General features: G+C 38.8%; 2 protein-coding genes across 5 annotated transcripts; one reads left to right on the top strand and one right to left on the bottom strand.

Annotated features, from left to right (window-relative positions):
- Window positions 1–1,701: 1,701 nt before the first annotated feature.
- Window positions 1,702–15,156, top strand: LOC113538986 (sushi domain-containing protein 6). The gene is made up of 9 exons (XM_026934500.3): window positions 1,702–1,865; window positions 5,719–5,863; window positions 6,148–6,339; window positions 6,879–7,073; window positions 10,125–10,316; window positions 10,569–10,763; window positions 11,042–11,180; window positions 12,646–13,010; window positions 14,731–15,156. The coding sequence occupies exons 2-9, from the start codon at window positions 5,749–5,751 to the stop codon at window positions 14,754–14,756; spliced, it is 1,419 nt and encodes a 472-aa protein (XP_026790301.2). The 5' UTR covers window positions 1,702–1,865; window positions 5,719–5,748; the 3' UTR covers window positions 14,757–15,156.
- Window positions 14,614–24,823, bottom strand: LOC113538896 (hepatic sodium/bile acid cotransporter). 4 transcript variants are annotated; one of them, XM_034308209.2, is made up of 7 exons: window positions 24,670–24,823; window positions 21,996–22,067; window positions 21,348–21,681; window positions 20,166–20,370; window positions 19,293–19,471; window positions 17,864–18,063; window positions 14,614–16,720 (listed from the first exon to the last, which is right to left on the bottom strand). In XM_034308209.2, the coding sequence occupies exons 3-7, from the start codon at window positions 21,635–21,637 to the stop codon at window positions 16,656–16,658; spliced, it is 939 nt and encodes a 312-aa protein (XP_034164100.2). In that variant the 5' UTR covers window positions 21,638–21,681; window positions 21,996–22,067; window positions 24,670–24,823; the 3' UTR covers window positions 14,614–16,655. The 4 variants fall into 4 exon arrangements, with proteins under 4 accessions (XP_034164100.2, XP_034164099.2, XP_034164098.2 ...); XM_034308208.2 differs by lacking the exon at window positions 24,670–24,823 and adding an exon at window positions 23,978–24,608; XM_034308207.2 differs by having other exon boundaries at window positions 16,408–16,720; window positions 21,348–21,796.
- Window positions 24,824–26,661: the final 1,838 nt, after the last annotated feature.

The raw sequence follows: 26,661 nt of genomic DNA, 5'->3' as shown, positions 1-26,661 counted from the left end.
AGATATGTTAAACAACTCAGAACATGGCACCCACCCATTTTTTAAGTGATCGCCTGTCAGTGATTGACTGACAGGTGTTTCTTGTTGCCTAGGTGTACCCTGTTAGATTGATTGTTTAAACAATTGATAGCTCTGAATGTCCATAACTTTGTGATAGATATATTTTGTGTTACCTAACTGAAGACTGTAAAGCATCTTTACAGAAAATCCAGGCCCCGAATGAGCAAAATAGGACAGTGGCAAGGAGAAGCTCAGATGACATGAAGAAGAAACCAGGAGCCAGACTTAATTATAGTAATTCATTCATAGAAAATTGATTAATTATTGCATGAGGTTTGCAAGGCTTGTTATATTTAAGAAACAATACATGCAAGAAAAGTCAAGATATGAAAGACCATATAAGGACGTCTACTGGATGTACATATTTGAACACTGGATTGACGTACATCCTGAAAACTTTAATTCTGGCTCCCATGGACGGACTTAGTAGAAGTGCTTTAGACGTCATTGGCCATGTGACTGCTCAGTGGGTACTTTTTTCTTCTTCAGATACAAGTTGATCTTTGTCTCACCTGTGTATATGATATTGTTCCAGAGCTGTACAGGCTTTTTTTTTTTTTTTTTTTTTACAGTGGATATAAAAAGTCTACACACCCCTGTTAAAATCGCAGGTTTATGAGAAATAAAAGAATGAAACTAAGATAAATCATGTCAGATCTTTTCCACCTTTAATGTGAAATTGCAAAGTATACAAATAAAGTGAAAACCAATCAGAAGCTTTTTTAGGGAAAAAATGAAAACTTAACAAAAACTTACAATAACCTAGTTCTATAAGTGTGCACACCCCTAAACTAATGATTTTTTGAAGCACCTTTTTTTTATTACACAACTCAGTCTTTTTGGCTAAGAGTCTGTCAGCATGGCACATTTTGTCTTGGCAAAATTTTCCCCTCTTTCTTGCAAAAACATTCTAGATCCATTGAACTGTAAGGGCATCGCCTGCTTCATGTCACCCCACAGATTTTTAGTTGGATTCAGGTCTGGGCTCTGGCTAGGCCATTCAAAACATTGATCTTCTTTTGGTTAAGCCTTTCCTTTGTTGATTTGGATGTATGCTTTGGGTCATTGTCATGCTGAAAGGAGAAAATTCCTTTTCATCTTCAGCTTACTAGCAGACACCTGAAGGTTTTGCACTAAAATTGACTGGTATTTGCAGCTATTCATGACTCCCTCCACCTTGATAAAACTCACAGTTCTGGCTGAAGAAAAGCAGCACAAAAGCATGATGCTGCCACCACCATGCTTCACCGTGGGTATTGTGTTCTTTTGTTGTTCCTTTTTTTTGCACCAACCATACCTTTTGGGATTATGGAGTTATTATAACTTTTGGAATTGGTCTCATCAGACCATAACACATTTTGCCACATGGTTTGGGCATGGTTTTTTGTGAGAAACGGCTTCTGTCTAGCCACCCTACCCCATACCCAATATCACGAAGATTGTTTCTGGGTTAGAAATAAATGGCAATGTCTCTGTCTGGGAGCCAAAAGAGTCGACTCTTTTTAGTGAACTGAGCCAAATGATGTGACTCACTGAAAAGAGCCGAAATCACCATTCAGAACTCCGTATAATTTCACCACATGAAGGGTTTTCGCAATATTATAAGTAGCTGTAACTGGTGGATATTTGAGATTTGAGACTCTTATTGTGGCAGTGTTGTGTTTGTGTCCCTGTGGTGTGTGTGTGTGTGTGTGTGTGTGGGGAGAGAGAGAGAGAGAGAGAGAGAGAGAGAGGAGGCGCTCTGCTAGCTGACAGCTGTGCGCGGCGGCAGAGCTAACCTGCTAGCTACCTATCCCCGAACAAAGGTCAGTTTCCACACAAAACATTCGTGTTTTATTTTTTAAAAAAAGAGCAGGATAATGTATTAGGAATATGAGGTTGGAATTTAACGAAAGAAGAAATGACGGAATGTGTGCTTTATTCACATGAGCTAATATTGTCGGTCTAACGTTAATTACTGACATCCTAACGAAAACAAAGCTAGGTTACTGTTAAAGGGAAAAGAATTGGTGATTTAATGAGCTAGCTAACCTGTGGAGTTATAGCTGTAGTCATTCTCAGTGGATAACAGCTGATAACAGCTGAGCTTGCGGCTCATTACTTGAGTTCATGTTGGTGAAGAGAACATTTTGTTTTCTTCATCAGATAGCAAACAATGATTGGCTAACGCTAGCTAGCTATTGTCTGTGCTTCCTTTGTTGCTGAAACAGTAACCATACACATACACACACAGACACACGGTGAAAAACACAACCAGTAACCATAAAGACATGTTTTTATCGTGGTTGTTAAGGTATTTTAAGTTATGTGAAGATAAACTAACTCTCTGGTGGTTAGCTTAGGTTTTTGTAAACATTCTAGCCAGTTAGCTACGTTTCCGGTGTTGCTAACTGTAGCTTTAGCTTTACGTTCGCGCTTGATATATGCCACATAAACAGTAGAAGGAGTAATACTGTTGATGCCACGTCGACATTTATGAACTAGTCAGCTTTAAATGACATCGAGTCTTGTGAGGAAACGACATGAGGAAGTCGGTTTTTCAGCAGTGGTGATGTGTGGGCGGGTCTGTGTTGATGTGCTCTTTATTATGGCAGAGAAAGTAGCTCGCGCGTTGAGGTCACCAGGTGAGGTCACAGCCTAATTTGCATATCAGGTGAATAGTAATGATCATTTGCATATCAAAAGAAGGAAGATTTTCGGAAGACACTTGGACTAGACAAGAGGTTTATCGAAATAGGAAAAAAGTAAGGGATGAAACATAATGGGGCGGTGCTTTTATAGGAAAACAATCCACCAAGGGGTGGTGTGATGAGAAAAACGCAAAGCAGAGTTATGCTGCCTTCACGTGCTGTGGCAATTCTGCTACACACCACTTCTGAGTGGGAATTACGAGTAGGCCGTGTTCACATGCTTTGTTGTCGGAAAGAACATGAAGCATAGACGACGTCAGGGTCATTCATACATATTTCTTTTTTATTTTACTTTTATTTTGACACCATAACACTTGGTAGTGCTTGCTGACGGGAATTTTGGTCAAATAGCGACTATTTTCATGGTATAAAAATGTACAACATGCATAGAATGGTTGCTGAATATGACCAAAACGGTAAGCGCTAACAATTTAGAAAAATGAACAAAACCTGTTATTCAGTACAGAAATGAACTCTGCTCTGCCATGTTGAAAGTTTAGGACTCCTACCATCTCGGAAACTCGGGTATCAAAATTATCTCCGAGTTTCCCAGACTGAATTACGACTTGAGGGGTCATTCATGTGCAACTTCCTAGTGGGAAACTCCTGTGTACGAGAATTCTGATTGCACGGGAAGGCAGCATGACTGTTACCGCCCCAGAGTGGATTATTTTCCCATAACAGCGTATCCTGAACTGTTTTATTCCTCTTATCACAGCTATTTGTTAATGATTACCATTTTAATTTATTAATGAATGACACATCATGCTTTTTAATCGTTTATAGTTATTTAATGTTGTGAAATGGGAGCACATTAATATAAACTTATCATTTGAATTACAGCCAGCACTACTCTCAGAGCTGCTGTTATAGAAAATTAATCAACACCTTTTGACCAATCAGATTTGGGACGATTGACCATAGTATCTGTAGTAAATATCACAATAGCTGTCAAGTTGGACAATTTAAATGTCTGTGGGAAAACGTGCTGTCTGCAGCTTTAAGACTGACAGTGTTTCCCCCTTCTTTTTTTTTTCGGCCTATTTTGTATTCTATATGAACCTGCCATGAATGTCTTTGCCCTCAAAACATGAACTGAGATTTAAATTAAGAACACAACGTGTTATTCGTCAGGGCTGCTTCACTATATAAGAATTAAATAAGTATCTCCATGGCTGTTCACCACAGAGCACATGCACATGTAGTTTACATTATTTTATTTACATTTTGTAATGAGCTTAGTCACAGCTAATAACTTGTTACATTTATTTACAGTCCCAACTTAAGTTTTGCAGCATTCCTGATCTTCTTAACAGGGAATTAAGCCAAAAAAACCCACACTGACTGAACACTAACACTAGCGATTGCAGCTACAGCTGACTCATAACCCGTAATGACGTAATGTATACGTGACACATTCTATATGTCTGGCCACGCCACTTCCTTCCTCCCCTCAGAACGAACAGGCAATACTATCATCAATCAGCGATAATTTGGGGGCAGGATAGGACGATGGCATATTACACACAATCTTACAAGCCCACTGGTAATTTAACGGTGCTGTGGTACAGTAGATTATCAATTAATTTATATAGAATGAAATCATCTTGCAATGGCACCACAAACTATTTATGTATTTACCAAATAGTGTCAAACCAATTATTTACAAAAAAATAGAATATTATAATAAAGACAGTGGCTCTTTTTTTAAATTAAGCTAAATATAAACTAGTTTATATCGTACAAACATTTAAACAAGAACTGTGGTATTTATGAAAATCCCATAAATTCTGAAAAATGTTCATATCCTACTCATGCTCTTGAATGTTTGTAAATTTACACATAAGAAGACTAACATCGACTTTAAAACATATAATTTGAGTGGATTGCTGCACTTTTATATATGGAATATACTGTCGAGTTTAAGCTGCTTATTTTTATTACGTTTGCAGATGCTCTTATCCAGAGCGACTTACAGCTTTGGAGTCTCTATGAAAAGCACATTGTCATGCTAGTTCACTAGGTCAGGGACTAAGAAGCTAAATTTTGCTAACTAAGCGAAAATTTAGCAAAAAACAGTCGTTTTATAGTTTGGCATTAACTAAAGAATATGAAAAATAAAGAAAGTGAGCCAACACAAACCCATAAATTAAGACACATAAAACTAATCATTCAGTTATGACAAAAGAAATGGCACCGTATAAACGGAGGATGGGTTGGTCTGTCTGTGCATAGCCGTACGCCGTATACAAATGCCTCAGCTGCCTGAAGATTTAGCACATGCTTATTATTATGAATATTATATATTATTGAATATTTTCTTGGCATAGAAGTGAGTCAAAATAACTTCCACTTCTGCCTTTCAGCCTTTACCCTCAGCATTCATTTCATGCTCCCAGCTGTCTGTGCACTTGAACTTTTATGGTGTTTTGTGGGTGTCACTATGTGCAAATAAGCTGTGTCAGCTGTGTGCTTTGCACTTTACAGGGGATCAACATGCACGTGCGAGTACAGGGTAAATCAGTGTTTCCTAAACCTTTGTAAATCCGCCAGAAAATTTTAGTTCAGTTTGGCTAAAAGATTTATAAATGAGGCCCAGTGTTAGTAAGCATTCAGAAATAGACATGAAGAAAATGGTTATGGAAGAAATAACCTGTTTGTTACTTGTAAACATTGCCAAGAAGAGAGTTTAAAATGAAGAACAAAGAAGTGCATGGGAGGGACAAGTAACCGTGATCAGTGAATGGTTATTGGGCTCACATAGCACAACTCAGCCAGGCTTTACACAGTGGTGGTGAGTTGACCGAACCTGGTTTTGAAAATGTCAAGTAGCCTATTAGTCTGAATCATCTCAAGCCAGTGAGCACTTCATGCTAAAAATGTTTGTCTATATAAAAGTAAGTATCGTACAGTGGATTTCCCAGGTTCATTTATTGTGATGGATTGTTAACACTTTAATTCTCTACAGGAGACAGTAGCCCTGCCGCCGAGCTGTAAGATGTCAGAAGGAATCACTGAAGGTTGTTCACTGGATGGTGTCTCATTTCCACTTTCTACCCTGTCTTGGTCTCTTTTGCTCTTCGTGAGTGTGCTGTCTACTACACAGGCATCAAGTAAGTTCCCTGCAGCCACATATTTTTATGTCCTAGGGTACAGTTTTAATCTATTAAGGCAAACTCTGGGCCCGTGGGACAACACAGCTTCAACTGATTAGCTGTATGAGATAATGAAGTTAAGGGGAGCTTAGGAATAGAAATAGAGCTTTTTACTCCACCCCCACTCTAGCCTACTAAAGACAGGTTATTAATTAGTTCTGCCCTCAGCTTTGAACTACTACATTCTTTGTTCATTAGCTTTACTAAATTTGGGAATTCGTCTGCTGGTTTTTCCTTACCAGGTTGTGTGAGGCCGTTCTCCATCCAACATGGCCGAGTAAATGTGACTGAGACAAACAGAGGCTCGTTCCCTGTGGGCACTGTGCTGCAGTACAGCTGTGATTCAGGCTACACTGTGGACGGACCCAGCATCATCGTCTGTACCAGAGAGGGCCTCTGGTCCTCGGGCCCACCACGCTGCCTCCACAATAACTGTGAGCTACTCTTGTGACTCGTCAGAAATTTGCAAGGGTTATTTACGGGTAGCACCAGAAAACCATGAAGCTTCCTAATGTCTATGTAAAACTTAACCTAATCCCAAAATAGTGTCAAAATAAGAACGCATATATGCCAAGACTATTTAATGGACTGCCGGAGTATTTCTAACACCAGCTTTTTTTTTTTCACCAAATGTCATGTTGCACAAATTATAATACTTCACATCTGGGTTTTGACCTGGGTCAGTATCTAATATATCAGTATTCAATGTGCATGTTGATTTTAAGAGCCATCTATCTAAACAGTTCTGCTTGTATTGGTAGTCTAGGCGGATCTGTTTTAAAAAAAAAAGGATTGTACCAACGTGTGATGCTTGATTTCCACACCAATAGAGCTGAAGTGTGAATGCAAAATGCTCTACTTTTGTAGTGTTGAAACATAAATATAAACAAAAAATTTGTATATTTGCCTTTTGTTCACTCATTGATTCATTGATTCATTCATATATAATGAAAATGTCTCATTTCCCCACCAGACTGTGCCCCCCCATTAGAGCCAGAGAACGGGGGTTACACCTGCCACCCGTCTCCATGTCATCGTTTGACTCACGGCACAGTGGTGGAGTATTTCTGTGACGAGGGCTACACACTGAAAGGAGATTACAAATACCTCACCTGCCAGAAGGGAGAATGGAACGGTCCTACAGAGATCAGCTGTGTGCTCACTCAAGGTCAGTAGCAGTGTTAGGAATGAGATTTAAAGTGGGGCTTTGTTATTCTCATTAAACTCAGCTCTGTGTCACCCCTCCTAACTGCCAGGGGCAATGTGAAACATCAGGATACCTCCTTGTGCACATGTGCACACCTGCCATGACCTTCCAAAAAAGGTCACATAGTGATGTATGGTGCAGTCAGTTGCAATAACTACTGTCATCATGTAGCCATCTTTCCCTGTCTTCTCGCCTGTGAGCATGTCGGATTACACGTACACAATATGGACCTCACCACCTAGCAGCTTGTGATCTCAGGTGACTTTTCCTTCATAACTGGGGATAGCCTCATCTCATTCCTTTGCATCTTTGTAAAATGCTACCAAACAGGCAGATTTGAACCTGGGCTCAGAGTCGACCCAAGCCTCTCATCTTAAACAGCTTGCTAGTCGCAAATGCTTAGGTCTGGCAATGGCCTATAAGCACAACAAGAAGCCCGGGACAGTCTTGATTATCTTCTGGGCAAATCAACAACCTGGTTGCAGACATGGCGCAGCTGAAATCAGTCAGCAGCTGAAACTGTATAACGCAGTGGTTTGTACTTTTCAACAGAGGCCTCCTTACAATTCAATGGCCAGCCATCCTTCTTGTGGGGATTACAGAGGAGCATGAGGGCGCTATATCTGCAGCCATGTCTGGGACGTCTTCCCAGGTTGATGATAACTTACCAGCCAAGCTGCCAATTTCAACTCTGGTCTCAGCAGAGTCTGAGGAAGAGTCTCCGCCCCTGCCAGCACTAAGGCCTCTATGGCAGGCACTATAAAGATGCTGGTGGCTCGAGTAGGATTGCATGGTGCAATGCAACCCACAACCTTGAGTGCATTGTTTTGCACAGCATCTATTGTGATAGAGTTTGCTACAATAGTGCAAGCATTTACTGACAGATTTCAAGGGGGATTCAGGCAGGCCCCAGCTCACGAGCGCCCAAATTCTTTGGTGTGTTTTCTAGCTAGTATGATGACTCACGGGCAAGTGGTAATATACCTGACTTTGATACTTGTGTGACATTGTTGGTGGTCTCACCAGGTGATGCGCTATGCCCAGATAAATGCTAACCAAGTGCTGAGTGCAGATGTCCTGACACATCTAGTGAGGACTAAATATTGCCTTTTATGTGGTATACACTATCAGTGCATTAGCTAATTTGTTGCAGTCACTGGAGCAGCCCTTCCAATTTGATCCCTCTGTAAGGGAGCTTAAAAATCCACTCTGCCTGATGTGTGCAAATTGATCCTTTGGAATCTTTCAGTACAATCCTGGGTCACCCTTTGGTCCTGTCCCCAAAGACCCCCTGGATAGGAGAGTACAGGTTTCAAAAGCCAGCACCGCCAAACGGATCTTTCATGTGGCACCTTTAGGACACCACAACTGGGTTCTGTGTTCCAACGGCTAAAAAGGAACCGATCTGACTCACACTAACCTTAGGCGGGGGGTGCCACACCTTCAGACTCCTGGTAGGCATACTCTGTGGGACAGGACCAAACAATTACAAACACGACTAGAGTCCCACAGAGCATGTCTGTGAAGGGTAGGGGCTGGCGATAGGGCACTTTACAACAGAAAACTTTGTTCATTGGACGTCAGCTACTTTGGATGAGTGGGTCCTGATGACAGTGTTGCAGAGATGCAATCTGCATTCCACTGACGGCCGCCAGTCTTTTTGAGCTCAAGGCGTTGTTGATACCAGGCCCAAACAAAAACAAACTTACCAGTCTATAGTTGGGCCCCAAACTCTGGGGATGGGAATGTGTCCTTATTTTAGTGAAAGGAGTCACAGATATGTCAGCCATCACTGTGGCACAAGATCAACTGCTTTTCTACTCTTTACACAAAATCTCCTCAGTTGGGCTCCATCTGCAACTGGCCTCACCGAAAGCAACTCATCTCCTGGAGCTGCACAATGGTGTGATGGATGCCCTCTTGTGTATGTGCAGAAAAGTGGGATCTGCTCCCAGAGGTGGTAGCCCAGATCTGGGAACGGTTTGGAGCAGATGGACCTCTTCGCCACTGCCTGGTCAACATGTTGCGTGTTGTAGTTCTTTGTGGCAGAGTAGGACAGCCCAATGCAACAGGATGCCCTGGCCCATGACTGACCAATGGGATCTTCGTTCCCACTACTGCTTTCACTAGTTGTTGGAACACCCCAATGGCTTCCTCCAGCCAGATGTGGCATTAATCATGGCGCTGTTTTTATTTTTCTGCCGATAACTCCAGTTGGCAGATGAAGCCAGCTGCGGATGAAACATGCTCTATGTGTAATACGTCAGTGGCAAGTTTTAAGGAAGACGGCGCATGCAGCCATGAATTGCTTGCCCCATTCATTCATTTCATACTTTTAGTTGTTCTTTTTTGAGTTGTTGGGAAATATAGTATTGAGTACCTACCATTTGTTTACGACGTTTGTTCCCTCTCTGTACAAGCAAGTGCTTGAGTAATTTGAAAAATTATTCAGATTAGCTTTCCAACATTGTTTCTCTCCTTTTTCTTCTGTAGATTCACCATACTTCAGGGGTAGTGTGTGAGGTCATGTAGTAGAACATATATATGGTCATTAGTCACAGCAAACATTGGAATAGTGGTGCCCTGTTTTATCTGGTTTTATGGTTGTCTGAGTGCCAATTCTGCAGAACTGGTGCTGTGCTTGAATCGATTTACTTTGGAAAATGAATACTTCATGGTTTTACTATGATTTTTATTTTTTTTGGTGCAACTCCATAATGGAGGATAGTTATCAGGAGTCAACTTATTAAGGGTATTTCCAGGTACCTTCTACCATCTTTGATTTAACTCTGAATCTCTGAAAATGTTCCTTAAGTGGTCATTTGTACCCATCAGTTTTGATCTTAGATAGTTTTGGATGTAATTTAGTATTTTGTACAAAATGTTTGAAGTACTTTTGTACTAAGTATTTTGAGGTACATTTTAAATATGCTTGTTTTTAAAACATTTTAGGAGTTTTTCTAATAATCGTGCTCCTAAACTTTTCTGTTGGTAAATGCTTTTTCTTACCAGGTTGTGTGAGGCCGTTCTCCATCCAGCATGGCCGAGTAAATGTGACTGAGACAAACAGAGGCTCGTTCCCTGTGGGCACTGTGCTGCAGTACAGCTGTGATTCAGGCTACACTGTGGACGGACCCAGCATCGTCGTCTGTACCAGAGAGGGCCTCTGGTCCTCAGGCCCACCACGCTGCCTCCACAATAACTGTGAGTTCTTCCATACCGTTTTTAAAGTCCTGCAGGAGTGCTTAAGAATACTCATAAACTGATATCAATTAAAAATTAAGATATTATTAAACTATTAAAAAATAATTTAATAATATATGAATAAATTCTGTTTTAAATTGTGATCTGAATGGTTGTGTTTAAATAGGAAAAGGCACTGAAGTAGGGCATGATTTCTTATTATGCCACTTACTTAGACTTTTCTTCTGTAGCTGTTTATCCTGTGTGTTTCAGTGTGCAGTCCTCCATTTGTGCCAAAGAACGGGGGTTACAACTGCCATCCTTCACCTTGTCATCGTCTCACCGATGGCATGGTGGTGGAGTATTTCTGTGAGGAGGGCTACACGCTGAAGGGAGATTACAAATATATTACCTGCCAGAACGGAGAATGGAACAGTCGCATGCAGATCAGCTGTGTGTTCAATCAAGGTGAATTCTCACTTCAAACATCTGCCAGACCACTTCAGTGTTGTCCACTGCTCCTTCCGCCACCTCTATTTTATGAGCCTTTTTAGGCTCATCTGTAATTAATGCTAAAAATTATTTGGCTTGAGCGAAGAACAGGAAACAGCTGTCACAATGCCAGATGTAGTAAGGGAGATAAGATTTCAGTGGGGCTGTTGCTAATAATTTTAGCCGTTTTTTTTTTTTTTTTTTTTTTTTTGGAAACTTTTAAAACTTGTAAATATAAATTCTGCTTTGTACAGAAAAACATGCAGCTCCTGTGCTGGGAATGAACACACTGTCCATTGTGGCCACCACAGCCAGTTCTGTGGCACTTGTCCTTCTCCTAATGGTGGTGCTCGTTTTACTGCAGCCCAGACTGAAGGCTTTTCATCATGGACGGTGAGCTTACTTTTACTTTTAGGTTTTCTGATCTTCAGTATAATAGGGTACAAACACAATCTGTAAACAACAGTTTTCTTGGAGCGGAAGAGCAGTATCTGGATCAGTTTGGTTTTTTAATGTATTATTATTAGTTGTCTCAAACCAAGTCAGGTTTCACTCCAATAACTTATTTTTTATAAGTTATTGGAGTGAAACCTGACTTGAGCAGCTCTTTTAAGATAAATGGGTGTGCCTTGTTGAGCCATCTTCTACATTCTGTCACTGAAGTCTTTCCTGTACTCAAATGCTAAGATTGTTCAATCATTGATGAATGTTTCCCAAGACCCTCCTTAAGTAAAGTACTTCTTTATTTGGACACTTCTTTATTTGGAAACAGTTCTACCTCATAAAAGGAGAAATGAGGTATGCAGTCACTGAGGCAACTAACTTTCTAAAAAAACAAAAAAACAAAAAAAAACCCATGCTGAACAATGTCCTGAACTAAAGTTGTTTATTATTATTATTATTATTATTATTATTATTCACAGAACTGTTTATTAGTCCTTTTGTAGATTGATCATTGATGGTGATCATTGATTGTCTGCCTGATGAAAACTGTAGTCAGTTAGGCCGCAGTAGGACTTCTGTTCAAATAAATAAATATGGAAAGACAGATGATTATGCACCAGCAGGGCAGACTGTAGAGTCCACTAGGTGGAGCTGTTCGTCCAAATGCTGTGGTGTGATCAACTGTACAAATTGTTAGTCTCAGTCACTTGTTCGATTATTTGATTTGGTGCACAATAAAGGCCGCACGACAACATTACTGTATTCGCTTTATAGTTCCAGATACATTTTAATGTTGTAAGTATTGGTTAAATATCGCAGCATGACAATGATTAACACCCTGATGGCATGTTAACGGGGTAAACCGGTTGTCCATGGGTAAAATAGTGACTGAAGTAATTTGCAGTGTTACTCTGTGCAGTGTTATGCCTCCTTTTTTGAGATTAAGACATTAATATAATTTGTTCGGAGGCAACTGTGATTTCCAGTATAAACTGTTGATTACACTTACATCTACAGTCTGCCATTTCTAAGTACTGTCTCCTAATGTTATTTGTACTATTTCAGTAGCTGATCCAGAATCTGGACTGTGAATCGATTGTTTGACTATTTACTATTTACTCATGCTACTTTTGTCCAGGCTTGGGTTTGAGGCAGTGAAGAAGCACTGAACTCTTTCTTTAAATATCAGTTAATTCAATCTTCACTCGCAAAACAGGCTTATACGTAACGTTACAGACACAGCATACGGTGTAAAAATTTCCACAATAATGCACACCGGAACAACAAATGTTTATAAATGATAAGAATAAATATTATAAGACTAAATAATTACTTCAAGGTATTTATTAACATTAACATGTCATTAGAAAATATGTGAAACTTTTCTGCTTATTTGTGCTTTCCCCTGCTGTAGGCGTGAGCAGGGAGACTCTGGGCAGCCGGTGACCATCATGGTGGAGGGTGTGCAGGTTACCTTGCCATCCTATGAGGAGGCAGTGTCTGGAGCTGGAGGTGCAGTTTTGCCTCAGCTTCTACCCCAAACACAACTAGAGTCTATGGAGCATGTGTTAACCCAGACCTCAACAACACACGCTCAGCACACAGAGATCTCAGTGGTGCATCAGCCATCTTCCTCATCTTCCTTCTCATCCTCCTGGAGTTTAGATGGTGCACAGGGAGCAACAGCAGCATCCTCAGCATTTCAGTGTCAGAATCCAGACTCCAGTCCGCAAAACAGTTTACTGTCTCTACACGGCTCAGAACAGAACCTCGCTGATGGTAAAGAACTCACTGTGCTTTTCTACTATTCCTCTAACCTTTGCATTCATGTCTTTTAAGCTTTTCAGTCTTTCCAGTCAGTTTGAAAAATGTCAGGGAGGGACTTCATTAAAATTGTGGAACAATTGGGCCTTTCACACCGCGGGAACCTTTTCATACCTGAACTAATTGTGGAACTACCCACTTTTTGGTGTTTTCGCACCTCCGGAACTGGGTGCGATTTTAGTACTAGACTGCCTTTTTCGAGAACCAAATTAGCTCCTACTCTGGAGCAGGGTCTTAACCAGCACAACTGGTACTATCTCTGACGTAAGTAGACGTTGATTGGCCAAACGTGTACGAAAACGCCCTCACTCGCCATGATTTAATACGCCGTGTAAACATACTGTAGTGTCAACTTATTTCGCGAGTATGGAGAACAGCGATAGATGGACGCGAGACACAACAAAAACACAGCTCCGATCACAGCGTCCTCCATCCTCCTTGTTTCCGTTGTTGAACTCTGCGCACAAATGACGTCGCTGTCACCCGGCTTACGTCACTTCCTAGTGTCCACTGTTGGTGCGAATGCAACCTTTTAAATGGTACTGGGAAATAGTTCGCGCAAAATCACCCAGTACTTTCTTACTGTATATTTAGTTCTGGAACTAAAGCGGTGCGAAGACCCTATTAAGACTTTTACACAAGTCTAGGTGCCTTGAAGGTATTATACTAAACATCTTTCTTTCTCTGTCTAACTCTGTCTCAGCATTGCTGTAAACTGTTTTAAAATACATTAACGGTGCTTTTCTCAAGTCTGATTGATCAGAAGTTGTTTATTAATTTTCTAGAACATCACCGCTGGGACAGTAGTTCCAGCTGCAGAGCAAATCACATGTTTATGTTAATGCCCTTGTACTTATACATTATCATTTCTATAGTAACACTTCATTCACAGAGACTCTGTATGGTGGATGCTTCACATAACCCAAGTCTAATGATAAATGGATGAAAAAAAACATGTTGCCTTTTAACAAGGAGAAATGTATAATTGTTCACGTGGTGAAGTTTCTGTAAGGAGACGTTTATACAATAACGTATGGAAGTGTCTGCTTTACAACAGGAAGTGAGTCTTCAGGACAGAGGACTTTACACTTCCAGTTTCTCAGTAACATGGCAGGAACAAGTGGTTGTATGCTTGCAATATTTATGTGGAATTATCATTGTAACCAGCCGATGTGATTACATTTTGGAATTAATCCAAAGAGGGTCAAGGTCACAGCAAGGTGAAATGTCTGAAATAGATTTCCTCCCTGATTAAAGTGTACTTAATGATATTTGAATCATACAAATTAGTAACAAGAAGGACCAGAGTTCTACTTGTTGTCTTATTAATATCAAGAGATAAAAAAAAGAGGCTGGTGAGGGAACAACTGTTAGAGCTGTTATAACGTAAGGAGTAACATGAACTAACTTATGGCATTCCGAGACGTTAAATGTATGATGTGTCATTCATTGGAAAATTGCAGTGGTACAAGAGGAATACAACACTTCAGGAGGTGCTGTTATTGGAAAATAATCAATCAATAATTCTATTATTGGAAAATAATCAATCAATAATTCCTTCATGTTTTATTCATTTTATTTATTCCAGGTATATCAAGGATATTAAGAATTAAACCGAATGGTTTTCAGGCTTTTGGTCCATAAATAAACACTGTTCCTTTTCTCTTCCCATTAGACATTCCCTTATTAAAGGAATCCTGAGACTTTCTGTCACAGCCTCTGTTGTTGAGGCCACAAAGACTGCAGCCACACACGCCTGACTGCTATGATCTGACTTTCAGCTGAATCTCTGCAACACGTAACCCATCTCAGGTGATACTGAACTAGACCGACCTGATGCCCAGCGTGAGCCACCAGTTCTGTCCAGTCAAGAACTTACAAATTATTTTCACATGTATTATACACACACACACACACACACACACACTCACACTCAGATACGTCACAGCTTTTGATTCCTCTGTTTCCTTGGACATGTAGCAAAGACACGACACTGTACAGAGAGTACAAGTTTTATGAAAGGCCTTTAAAGGATTTAAATCTTATTTTGGTAGTAAACACATTGTTCTGAAATAGACAACATTCCCCCCCCCCACACACACACACACGCAAACACACACCACCCACACAGCAATGTTATGAACAATGTTATGTACACCCATGGCACCACCTGACATTGTGATTGATGCATTCACACTTGTGCTAGCACTGAGTGGTTGTTTGTTTGCATTTTTTTTTTTTTTTTTTTTTTTTTTTTTTTTTTGCTTGATTTTTTTTGTTTTTAAGATTGGAGAATTTAAAGTGTCCTCACACTCATGGCAATTAAGTGGTTTCTGTGGAAATGTTATTTTAAAATTTTATTGTGTACACCTTGCTACAGCATAACAAAGGGCTATTTCTACCCTCATAGTGGTTTTATCCCCCATTTATTCGTCACTGCCGAGCATTATTTAAAAAAGTAATCTTCTTGTCTGATTAGCATGCATTATAAAAAAAAATGACTCTTAAGATTAAGTAATAAGGCATGTGACTTAGTGTTTTAAGAAGCTTTAGAGTAGGATTGAGGTGGTTGGTGATGTATGGATTTTAAAACGCATGGATTTGCTCTGAAAGCATACAAAACACACTGGAGGCCCTGCAGTAGCACACTGATTCATCTATAAGTTAGCTATACATGCAGCGGGGCTCCATTTCCATAGGGATTGGCTGAATGTTATGTTCTCTCATAGCCTCTTAAAGCTTAAGCAAATGTGCTTGCTTTGACAGTATCACAGGCTTTTTCACATTTTTTTTGTTGTTAATGTGCATTGATGTGCATTAGTACATTTTTTAAAAAAAATGACTTTCAGTATGAAGTGCTATTGATTAGCATTTTAAAATTCATTTTTAAATATATGATGCAAGCAAGTTCCTAACTCTCCTTGCTTTAATGAAGATAATCCAGATATCTTTGCAGGAGCAAATGTTGGATAATTTAATGTAAATTGATTTATTTAATACCAAACAAGTGAAGTCCTGTACTGTATAACATCTGTTTTTCATTTTTGGAACAGAATGAAGTTACTTGCCAGGCATAGGATTTTAAAAAAAAAATAAATTTAATTTATCTCTGCATTGTAAATAATTATTTCTGATTAAATATCATTTCACCTATATGTTCTATTTGTATTTTTTTTTTTTAAGAGATTTGCAACTGTGTGTGTGTGTGTGTGTCTATATATATAATATAATATAAAATATAAAAAAAATTATTTTCTTAGAGAATTTTACAAAAAGTGCATATTAGTTAGAATTTGATTTTTTTTTTTAAATATACAAAATGAGCCCTTTGTCCAAGAAAATCATCTTTAAATATCCCAGCAGGATTCCACATTTTTAATACTGATTAAAAAAAACAGAACGCTTCAAATGCCCTATGTTTGGAGTAGTTGTGGATGGAGTACCACAGAGCTCACAGCAAGCTCCACATCAACACCATTAACAAGATGCTCAGACAAACATGCCCTTCATCCTGTCAGTCATCCTGTTGTTTGTTTTTAGTCTGGTTTAATGATCTGCACTATATCCCTTGTATTGTATTGCAATCCAGATGAAGTCTTATTAGGAAACTTTCACCACCTCCACCGTGTTGTCCACTGCTACATACTCAGCCGTCTTTACGGGATCTGCCACAAAAACACCACAATATGAATTCAATGTGAATGAAAGATACAGATCATACAGACCAGGTTTGTACAGTACATATGCTGGAGAGTCAGTTAGTTCAAATTGAAAATAGACTTGTATCAGCTCAATTCATTCAGTGGCTTTGGACCAGTGGAAGTTCTCAAAGCGTTATAGTCCAGGTATCCCAGGGGTCTCTGATATAATTTTTTAAATTTGTTACAGTGTTGGAAATCATGACACACCATAATCAAAGTTACTATATTAACCAGCAGATGAACGGATTACATTTTGGAATTAATCCAAAGAGGGTCAAGGTCACAGCAAGGTGAAATGTCTAGAATAGCTATTTGGGGCAGTCGTGGCCTAATGGATAGAGAGTCGGCTTTGCAACCCGAAGGTGAACCTGAAGGTTGCGGGTTCGAGTCTCAGGTCCGGCAGGGATTGTAGGTAGGGGGAGTGAATGACCAGCGCTCTCTCTCACCCTCAATACCACGACTGAGGTGAGACCCTTGAGCAAGGCTGCCCACTGCTCCAGGTGTGTGTGTGTGTGTGTGTGTTCACTACTGTGTGTGTGTGTGTTCACTACTGTGTGTGTGCACTTGGATAGGTTAAATGCGGAGCACAAATTCCGAGTATGGGTCACCCTACTTGACCACAAGTCACTTCACTTCAATCGCTTCCTTCCTAAATGAAAGTGTAATTTAAAGGTATTTGAATCATACAAATTAGTAACAAGAATGACTAGACTTGGTGGTGGTGGAGTTGTCGTTAATGTCAAGAGTCTGAGGGAACTGTTTAGAGCAGTTGTATTGTAAGGAATAATATGAACTAACTTGTGACATTCCACAACATATTAAACGTAATTCTAATCGTGACACGCCATTATCAAAGTTACTATATTTATTATAGTGGTCTTTTAGTTATTAGCCGGGTTGACTGGTCACTTGAACTGAATGGGTTTAATCCAAACTACATACTGTATATGCACATTTATTTTTATATTTGGATAGTTGGATAATGTTGATAAAATAAATGAGGTGTATTAAGTCTGTGGAATTTATTTTACAGTCAAAGGGGTCCCTGGCTACAAAAGGTTTGAGAACCCCTGATCTAGACGAAGTACTACAGGCAAGATATCTCACCTTCAGTTGAGGGTTTAAACCTTTGGTACATTCTGAAGAAGAAGATGAGCAATAGAGCTTCAGCACCCTGAAATACGATGTAAATCAGTGGGAAGAGAAACAGGGGTCCGATGACCTCTGGAGGGAAAGCCACTTTCAAAATCGCTGAGCACAGCTGGATGTTTTGACAGCCGGTCTCCATAGCGATCGTCCTCCTGCACCTGAAAAGACAGCAGAAAACTGGAATTGTCCAGTGTGTCTTTTATAATAATCAGGCTGAGCAAACTTATCAAGATCAGTTCATATGCAACAGATATGCTTTTAGAGATCTATTCAAATCCATAATTTCACTTTATATCACTTTATATTTGTAAAGATGTGATTGTGCAGTCTGTAGTTGCATAGCAAATTGTTTGTATGGTGGTGATAGCCTACTAATGACTCGAAAAAAGGTGCAGGTTCTGTTTATTTCCAGTGCTATTGTCTCATGCCACAGTTTTATTGAACAAAGTTGTAATTACAGCTGGCCCAATTTCAACATCCCCCGTTTCACTGACATGTAGAAAAAAAACTGAAGTGCAGAACATACCTGGGACATGACACTGCTTAATGTTCACAACTACCAAGTGACACCAATTCTTTATATTTATATTTAGTTTATGGGGTCATTCTTTTGACAGAAGCCAGTAGTTGGGACCAATAGTTGATGAAATGGGTGAAATTTGGTGTTTTGTCGCTTTTTCTTTTTACAATCTTTAAGTGTCCTGTTTCAGTGAGCCTGTGCCCAATGCAGCCTCAGATCTTGGCTCCTGTTCTTGGCTGTCAGGAGTGAAACTCGATATAGTCTCCTTAAGGTTGATGTGTTGTGCATTCTGAGATGCTTTTCAGCTCATCATGGCTGTAAAGAGTGAGTATTTGTGTTACTGTAGCCTTCCTGACAACTCAAAGCAGTCTGGCCATTCTCCTCTTACTTGTCTGAGCAACAATGCATCCACTTACTGGATGTTTTTTGATTTCGTAGTTCTGTTCAATAAATTGTGGGAGAAGTTTGGTGTTTCTAGGTCTCTGTTTTAACACATCAAGCTGCATTAAGCTGTTTCCTTATAATGGGTTCTTATAGAAATGAAAATGCTAAATGTGAAAATTATAGTGTTGTTTTTCAATTATTGTTTTGTCCTTTGGCCGTGAAGATAGTGTTTATGACAAGGTTAGTGTGTGAGATTTGGTGTTGCTTGGTCATCGTTTTGGTACGTTAAGCATTTAGAATGTAAACAAGCTGGTGTGAATTCATGGAGTGGAGATGTAAAATACCGGATTACTGGAAATACTGGATTACATTTTAGCACTATGACATTAGGCATCTCACAGGAATGTACAGTGATGTATCATATAAAATGTTTGTCCAGTTTGATTTTTGTTTTAATGCTTTAAAGACATTCTTGGTACTCACGGGCCATTCTGCTTGAAGATCATGGACATGGTGTAGCCTAACAGGTAGCCTATGAAAGGCATGAGAAAACCCACAGCCAAGATTTGAGGAGAGAGCACAATCCACACTGTCGATCCTAAAGTGATTCCGCACATCACACCAATCGCCACAGTGGCTATTAGCAAGATGCTAAGACCAGCCTGTTGAAAAGACGAGCATCACTGATGTCTCAATGAATTAAATTCAGTGTTGTGGTTGGTAGCAGAAGTCTCACTCAGAATTAGTGTAAACAATACAGTACAGAAATATTAGCATAGATTTAAGTGTAACTCAACTACCTATATCAAAATTGCATAAAGAGCCATTTTCCTTGATGGTCAGGATGATCTGTTGAAAGACTTTTCATTGGTGCTGACTTAAGTTTGTGTCTGAAACTGAATCCTTGATTTTACAGACAATATACTCCCAGATTTGTTACTAATTCATTGTAGAAGAGTGTTTTCTAAAGTTACACCAAAGGTCTAATATACAACAAAGTGCAAAAGATGGCATACATAAAGAAACGTAATTTATAGTAACTAGAAATTTAGCGGTTGTTTCCTGGACATGGTTAAATTAAGACAGGTGACCCCTGAAAGACCATATTTTTAAGGAAGCAGCACAACATTATGGCAGTTAGAAAATCTCAAGCATTTAGTCATGTAATAAGGAAGCTGGGAAATAACTAACGAGCTGGAAAAGACTGGGAGCAGGTCAGACTAAGCTGGATTTTTCAGCAGTGTTAGGGTTGTATAGATGAATGAATTCTATAGAGGAATCATAAAATAGAGGTATATGTTCCTTTTTTCCCATTCAAAAACCCAGAGGGGTACAAACTTTTGTGTTGCAGTATACCTTAGTTATGATTTGAGAGTAACGTGGTACCCAGTGGTTGATGGCGATTCCTACAGCACAGGGCACTAAGGTCATGATGAGAGCAATGAAGATCCCAGTGTAGGGAACTGCATTCTCCAGACCAGAGAACCCTTGGCAGTACAGATACAGGAGAAGCGGCATTGCACCCAACGCTAAAACTGTAGAGCAGGTGGTCATCACAATACTGTAGAAGAGAGTTTCTGGGTCACTTTTCACTTCTCTGTGTCATTATTCTTTGCAGGTGTTAACAATAGCGTTTAAACAAAAGTGTAGGAACCTTGTAGTGTTCCACAAACCAGTCTGTGACTTCAGTGAATGAACTGATCTAGGATTATTTGGGAGATTCCACAATTGAAGTGTCATTTAGCCGTTGTAACTCTTAAAAATAAACTTTTTAAAAATTCATTTTTCAAAACTGAATCTAAAAAAACATGTATTTAACCATTCAAAAATGGGTTAAACAGTCTCCGGCAACAAGATCTCATTTTCTACATGGTTTCCTTGCTGAAATTGGTTGCATTTTGCTCTTCGGATTAAAAAAGTAAAAGTGTGAGTTTTTGAGCATAGAATTAGCAGATACAAAATACATGAGTAACTAGCAATATCACTGAAAAAAATGAAAGAATGTATTTTTCTTCTTCCCATGATCTGGAAATTCAGAAATTCCTGCTGCACTCCACTGTTGTGGAATATTTTATATATTGCATAGAAGACAATGTGTTCAGTTAACACGGTTGAGTAAATGTTGTGGAACTAAAAAGTCCTAAAAAGTCAATTTTTCCTCATTTATAATGGTTGGCTCACTGAGTTACATGTTTCCAGCACGAGATGTTAAACACATTTACAAATTAATGCAAAAAATAATAATATTTTTGAAGTATTTAATGATTGTGTTTTAAGGTAAAGTGTATTTACATATGGCTGGGGCAGGCCAAAATGCTGTTGTCTAAGTGTTGTATAGAACACTTTACCTCTGTCTTTTAGTGTCTTTTACCTTTATTTACATACATATTTGGAATATCAATGGGACACTAATGAGACCCCTATCATGAAATCATCCATTTGGTACCTTTTAAATCCTAATAAATGCAGTTCTGTGTGCAAAGGAAAGCTGAAAATCACCTCTGAAACCCTTGCTAAATGTAGGCCAGTGTAATTTACCTTAAATTCATGTCTCCTTGGAGAGCTAAGGCAAAAATGTTGGAGAGATTTCCTCCAGGACAGCATCCACAGATGAGTACAGTGATGGCCTCAATGGACCCGAGCTGGAGGATCTTGGCCAGACAGAAGGCTGTGAGAGGCATTATTCCGAACTGAGCCACCACCGCTATGCCCACGCCACTCGGCCTGACAATGTGCTGCTTGATCTTGTTTATCTCCATGGTGCAGCCCAGGGAAATCATAGTGATAAAGAGGATGATGATGGTGATTCCATTGATTGCCTTGTCCATGACTGGAGGGAAGGGAGACTGGAAACCTCCAGTGGTGCCATTTCCTGAGGTGCCATTGTCAAAGCTGTAGTTAAAGCTGTAGCTGAAATATCTTTGGTAATCTTCTGTCACATTCATCACTGCATTAGAGGCTTCCCAATACGGCTGACTCTGTGTTCACTAATGAAGATTAAACATATTTCTTTAATTTTCCTTTCAATAGTTCTTTAATTGGATAAAATCACTCTAAACTTTACAGCACTTTGTAAACTATATAGAAAAAACAGTTGATTGTGGAAGTGTCATAGAAATGTAGCTATAATTGAAAAGTATTGTAATTTCAGAGTATTATATTTTGAAATTTTAGGTAAGATCCTACCCTCTTGGTTTTTGTTTTTTTGTTTTCCTCCTCTTCACTCTTCAACTCTTGTTATCATGCTGTTCTTGTTCCCTGCAACAAGACGAAAATGAGAAAATCAAGCAACGAAAACATGAAAAAGCTCAAGGAAGAAAAAAAAGTTTGTTGAACTAAAGTGATTTAAACATTGGAGGATTCACTCAACGTATGATGAGAAGAAGCTGTTTAAATGCAATAGATGGTACATTTTACAGTAAACTTTTTTCTGTACCGTTCATTTTTGTTAAGATGAATGTCAAAGCTCGGGTTCCACAGGGTTCAATTTCGGGGCCTCTGTTATTCACTCTGTATATATTAATGATGTTGGCAATAATGTCTCCGATTCTGATATGCATTTATATACTGATGGCACTGTTATCTGTTATTTTGTCTGATCTCCAGCCGTGGCAATCTCAGATCTTAAAAAAGTAACTGCATATAGCTCCATATAGCAAAGTCTCAACAATCTAAAATTAGTCCTAAATGATAAAAAAAAAGCATGGTATTTTCTAAAAATTTGATACATTTGATCTCTATCTCGCAAATATACACAGGCCTTGCATGGCAGACCAATAGAATTAATGTCGTCATATAAATACTTTTTGTATTAAACAGTGATCACATTGAACAAATGATAATAAAAGAACTTTAAAGTTAAAACTAGTTGTTTTATTTTTGTTTAGAATTTAGAATTTAATTCCCTTCCTGATGCAACTCTCCCCAATTTTGTCCAGGCTTGGGACCAGCACTGAAAGTGCACTGTCTTGTGCAACCCCAGTGGCTGGAGTCGGTTCCCAGGCTGGGAATCAAACCCGGGCTGCAGCAGTGAGAGAGCCGTGGCCTAACTACTAGTCCATCAGAAACCCCTGTATTCATCACTGTAATCTCTGTTAAATTTCTGAATGCCTCTGCTTTAATGGAGTAATGGAGTTTTTTCCTGTATATATAAGGCAGTTCTCTGTAAATCTGCTTAATCTGTATTTTTACAAACACAATGCATGAAATATAATTTACATTCTTATAGATGTTTTTATTTATTTGGTAAGACAGCATTTCATTCTAGTAACACACCATCACAGAATGACTCTCAGGATCATCTTGCAATTAATCTCATTATCAGAACTGAAATTTAAAATATTATTTATAAGGACATTGTTTTGGTACGAATGCTCCTGTTTCACAGCGCTGTTAGAAGTGTTATTTATGTTTTGTGTCTGAATGTCATTTGTGTTGCCTTTTTGGCCAGGGATTGCTTGAAAAGGAGATTTTGTCTCTATGTGACGAAGACAAGTATGTTCTGGATACTTTCTAGTTTTGTCACACAGCTGAAGTCTCAGTAGTCCAGAGTTTCTCAGAGGACATAATACTCCAAAGGAGCTTCAGCTAGCTGTTAGAGACACTGAAAAGGAGGTTAAAGCACGCTCCAATAGCCAATCTCCATGCTGAAAGGAATGCAAGCCAAAAAACAATCATGCTGCTGGTAAGGAGAGGTACCAACATCCGTTTCACACGATTTTCCTCACAGATTACCACAGACACACACTTAGAGTGCTTTAATCTGTCATACTCTGCTACACATTTTGCAGGTTATTTTTCAGTTTCACTTTCAAAATGTAAAAAAAAAAAGCTGTAAAGAAAGATTTTGTGGCTAAAAAGTGCAGTCTGGCTGCCTGTGTATGAAATGACACACCCTTAGTAAACCAAGTACTTCTAAGCAAAACAGAAAAGTCCAGATTGAACATTGAGAAGGTTAAAATCAGACTGGAAAGGATTCATGATAGCCAAAGATCTAAATCAATAAATTGTGCCCTCTTAAAACTTTGCAAAAAAAAAAATTTAATTGCAAAGTCAACTTCATATATTGGATATACTAGAAGATAAATGTTTGAATAAATAAAAGGGTAAAAAAAAAAAAAGAAGCAACAATTATCCACATTACAAATACAGCAAATGGATTTTCTTACCTTAATTGACTGAGTGCATGAAGCTAGTCTACAAATGTGGTGCACCTCAGAAATCTCTCAATCTCACTTACTCTCTCACTCACTCTTACTTTTCTCTCACACACATTCTCTACGCCCCCTTTTTCTTCTGTTCAAAGCCTTTGCTGTGATCTCTGCAATCACATGTTGTTTTACAGTCACTGTGCCGTCCCCCCTGCATAATTCAACTGAATCTCAGCACTCAGCTGAATCAACACTCATCTCTACATCAAATATCTACATCTGTGCTCTACAAAGTGCTTCTTATTTGCATTCAGTAATGTGATAAAATTTGTCTGTCTGACTATCGTGGGAACTCTCCAAATATACACCAATATGTGGTTTTTTTTTTTCATTCACACTCATTGAGATGCTCTGGGCAAAGAGCTAAGCCTGGTTCTTTGCCAAGACTCCCTGGCCTGTTCTAGGAAGTCATTATCACTGCTGGTGTTGTCTTGAAAAACACAAGTCATGCAGCACAAAAAGAATCGTAACATGTCACAGAGTTACAGTGTGAGCTCCGGGTTTGTGTTCTCCATGCTGTCCTTTTAAATGCCCATGTAGATGTAGTTCCGGAAAACAAGAAAGAAGACAGACAGAAAACCTAGTGCAAATGTTTTCATACTAGCACACACACTAGTGACTTCTCTAGAATGTTATTAACATACACTCACCATCCACTTTAAAAGGAACTCCTGTACACCTGCTCATTTATGCACTTATCCAATCAGACAATCATGTGGCAGCAGCACGATGCATAAAATCATGCAGATACAGGACAAGAGCTTCAGTTAATGTTCATATCAAACATCAGAATGGGGAAAAAGTGTGATCTCGGTGACTTTAAACATGGCATGGTGGGTGGTGCCAGATGGGCTGGTTTGAGTATTTGAGAAACTGCTGAACTCCTGAGATTTTCACACACAACAGTCTTGAGCATTTACACAGAATGGTGAGTGTAGTGAGTGAGTGAGTATAGTTTAGTTTAGTGTAGTTTTATATATATACAAACCGATATAAAATGAGATAAAAATGAGAATCGATAAAATGAGTTTATTTGGTAAAATGGTTAATTAGTATTTACTTTTATTTATATGTACACTTTGTATGTACACTTTTTTAAAACCTTTTTTCTACCACTCGTAAACTAGTTCCTTAGAGATTTCTAAGATCTCCTTAATACAGATACAATTTGTCTAAAATTTGCAGTACAGTTAACATTAAAACACTGTACACTTAATTAAAAATGATTAAATAGACTCTATAAATGGGTCTGTAAATGATTATAGCAGAATATATGTTTTTAATGCATATATTTGAACAAAAAAAGTGGCATGTGCTTCCTATATAGTTCATGTGACAGTAGATCATTCATCAAAAAATATGACAACAACCAGGATTGTATTTTAGCAATTTTCACTTCAAGCTTAAACAAAGAGCCCCTAATTTGTTGTTTCCTCACAAACATTTTTCACTTTTTCACTTTTGTATTAAAATATATATATATATATATATATATATATATATATATATATATATATATATATATATATATATATATACTGTCTGTGTAGAGATTCTGTCTACGTGGTTAAGCTAAACAGCCCTAGGTGTGAATGAGTGTGTGAATGTGTGTGTGCGTGGTGCCTTGTGATGGATTGGCGTTCAGGGTGTGCCCCACCTCACGACCAGTGTTCCCGAAACTGGATCCACTGCAACCCTGACCAGGAGAAAGCAGTTACTGAAGATAAATGAATGAATGAATGTATAGTCTATTGTCTGTATTTATTGTGGTTATTGATTTTTCATTGTCTGTCATTGTGCACTTCATCTGAAGTGTAGCACTGTGATACTGGAGGAACTATATTTCATTCTAACATCTTTAAATATCTTAGATAAATTTCAAGATAAACCTTGATACCATTGCTAAAAAACACTCCTGATTTCTCAGCGAAACAGAACTGAGTACCATGAAGGTGATACACTGCAGTGAAATTACATAAATGTAAGATATTATTTTTAGTTTTAATGTGTTTGGGAGTCAGGTTTCTGTGTCGAGTGCCTCAAACAGGGTTCACTGAGCTCCCATCTCCAACCTTCACCTCACTTTGCCTTGAGCATATCGAACACAGGACAGGGACTTCGAGCTGATGGTGCACGCTGACAGTCCACCTTATACGTCTTTACTACATGATTATGGTGCAGAAGGTCCAACCTGAGCCTGAACATCTTATCTTAAGCAAATTTATCATAAGAAAGCTTATCTATGGCTTATCCTGAGCGTGTTAGGTCTAACAGATTTTTCCTCTGTATCTCTTATTGATTATTCATTTTTATCTCTTTGGGCTTTATCTTCTTGCTCTTTTTCTTTAGCAAGCATCTGTCTATCATTTTACAATGAAAAATCTTGTGTGCATTTTCAGGTGTGTTTAATGCTATTATTTTGCCAATGATTTGGAAATATATTTAAATTTCCTTTGCAAAAACATTTTTTAAAGCACCTAAGAAGAAACACCCAAATCAGTTAGCCAACCTTGACATGAAGATGTTGTCACTAATTGTGAGGAAGGTGTCGTAATATGCGTTTCGCAAAACGTCAGTTATCTAAGAGTGGACACCTCCTAAAACTGATGATCATCTCTGATTGCTCAAAGTGCTTACTCATT

The sequence above is a fragment of the Pangasianodon hypophthalmus genome, chromosome 10, assembly GCF_027358585.1.
Source record: "Pangasianodon hypophthalmus isolate fPanHyp1 chromosome 10, fPanHyp1.pri, whole genome shotgun sequence".
NCBI classification, from domain to species: domain Eukaryota; kingdom Metazoa; phylum Chordata; class Actinopteri; order Siluriformes; family Pangasiidae; genus Pangasianodon; species Pangasianodon hypophthalmus.
The sequence above is the reverse complement of the archived record's forward strand: the minus strand, read 5'-3'. Positions and strand labels throughout refer to the sequence as shown.

Coding starts and splice junctions, on each gene's coding strand:
- LOC113538986 (XM_026934500.3), top strand. CDS start 5,749: ATGTCAGAAGGAATCACTGAAGGTTGTTCACTGGATGGTGTCTCATTT. Junction 10,764..11,041: donor CAGCTGTGTGTTCAATCAAG/GTGAATTCTCAC, acceptor TGCTTTGTACAG/AAAAACATGCAGCTCCTGTG. Junction 13,011..14,730: donor AGAACAGAACCTCGCTGATG/GTAAAGAACTCA, acceptor TCTTCCCATTAG/ACATTCCCTTATTAAAGGAA.
- LOC113538896 (XM_034308207.2), bottom strand. CDS start 21,754: ATGAATGTGACAGAAGATTACCAAAGATATTTCAGCTACAGCTTTAAC. Junction 20,371..21,347: donor CAAGGAGACATGAATTTAAG/GTAAATTACACT, acceptor TCTCTTCTACAG/TATTGTGATGACCACCTGCT. Junction 19,472..20,165: donor ACTCTCAAATCATAACTAAG/GTATACTGCAAC, acceptor TCTTTTCAACAG/GCTGGTCTTAGCATCTTGCT.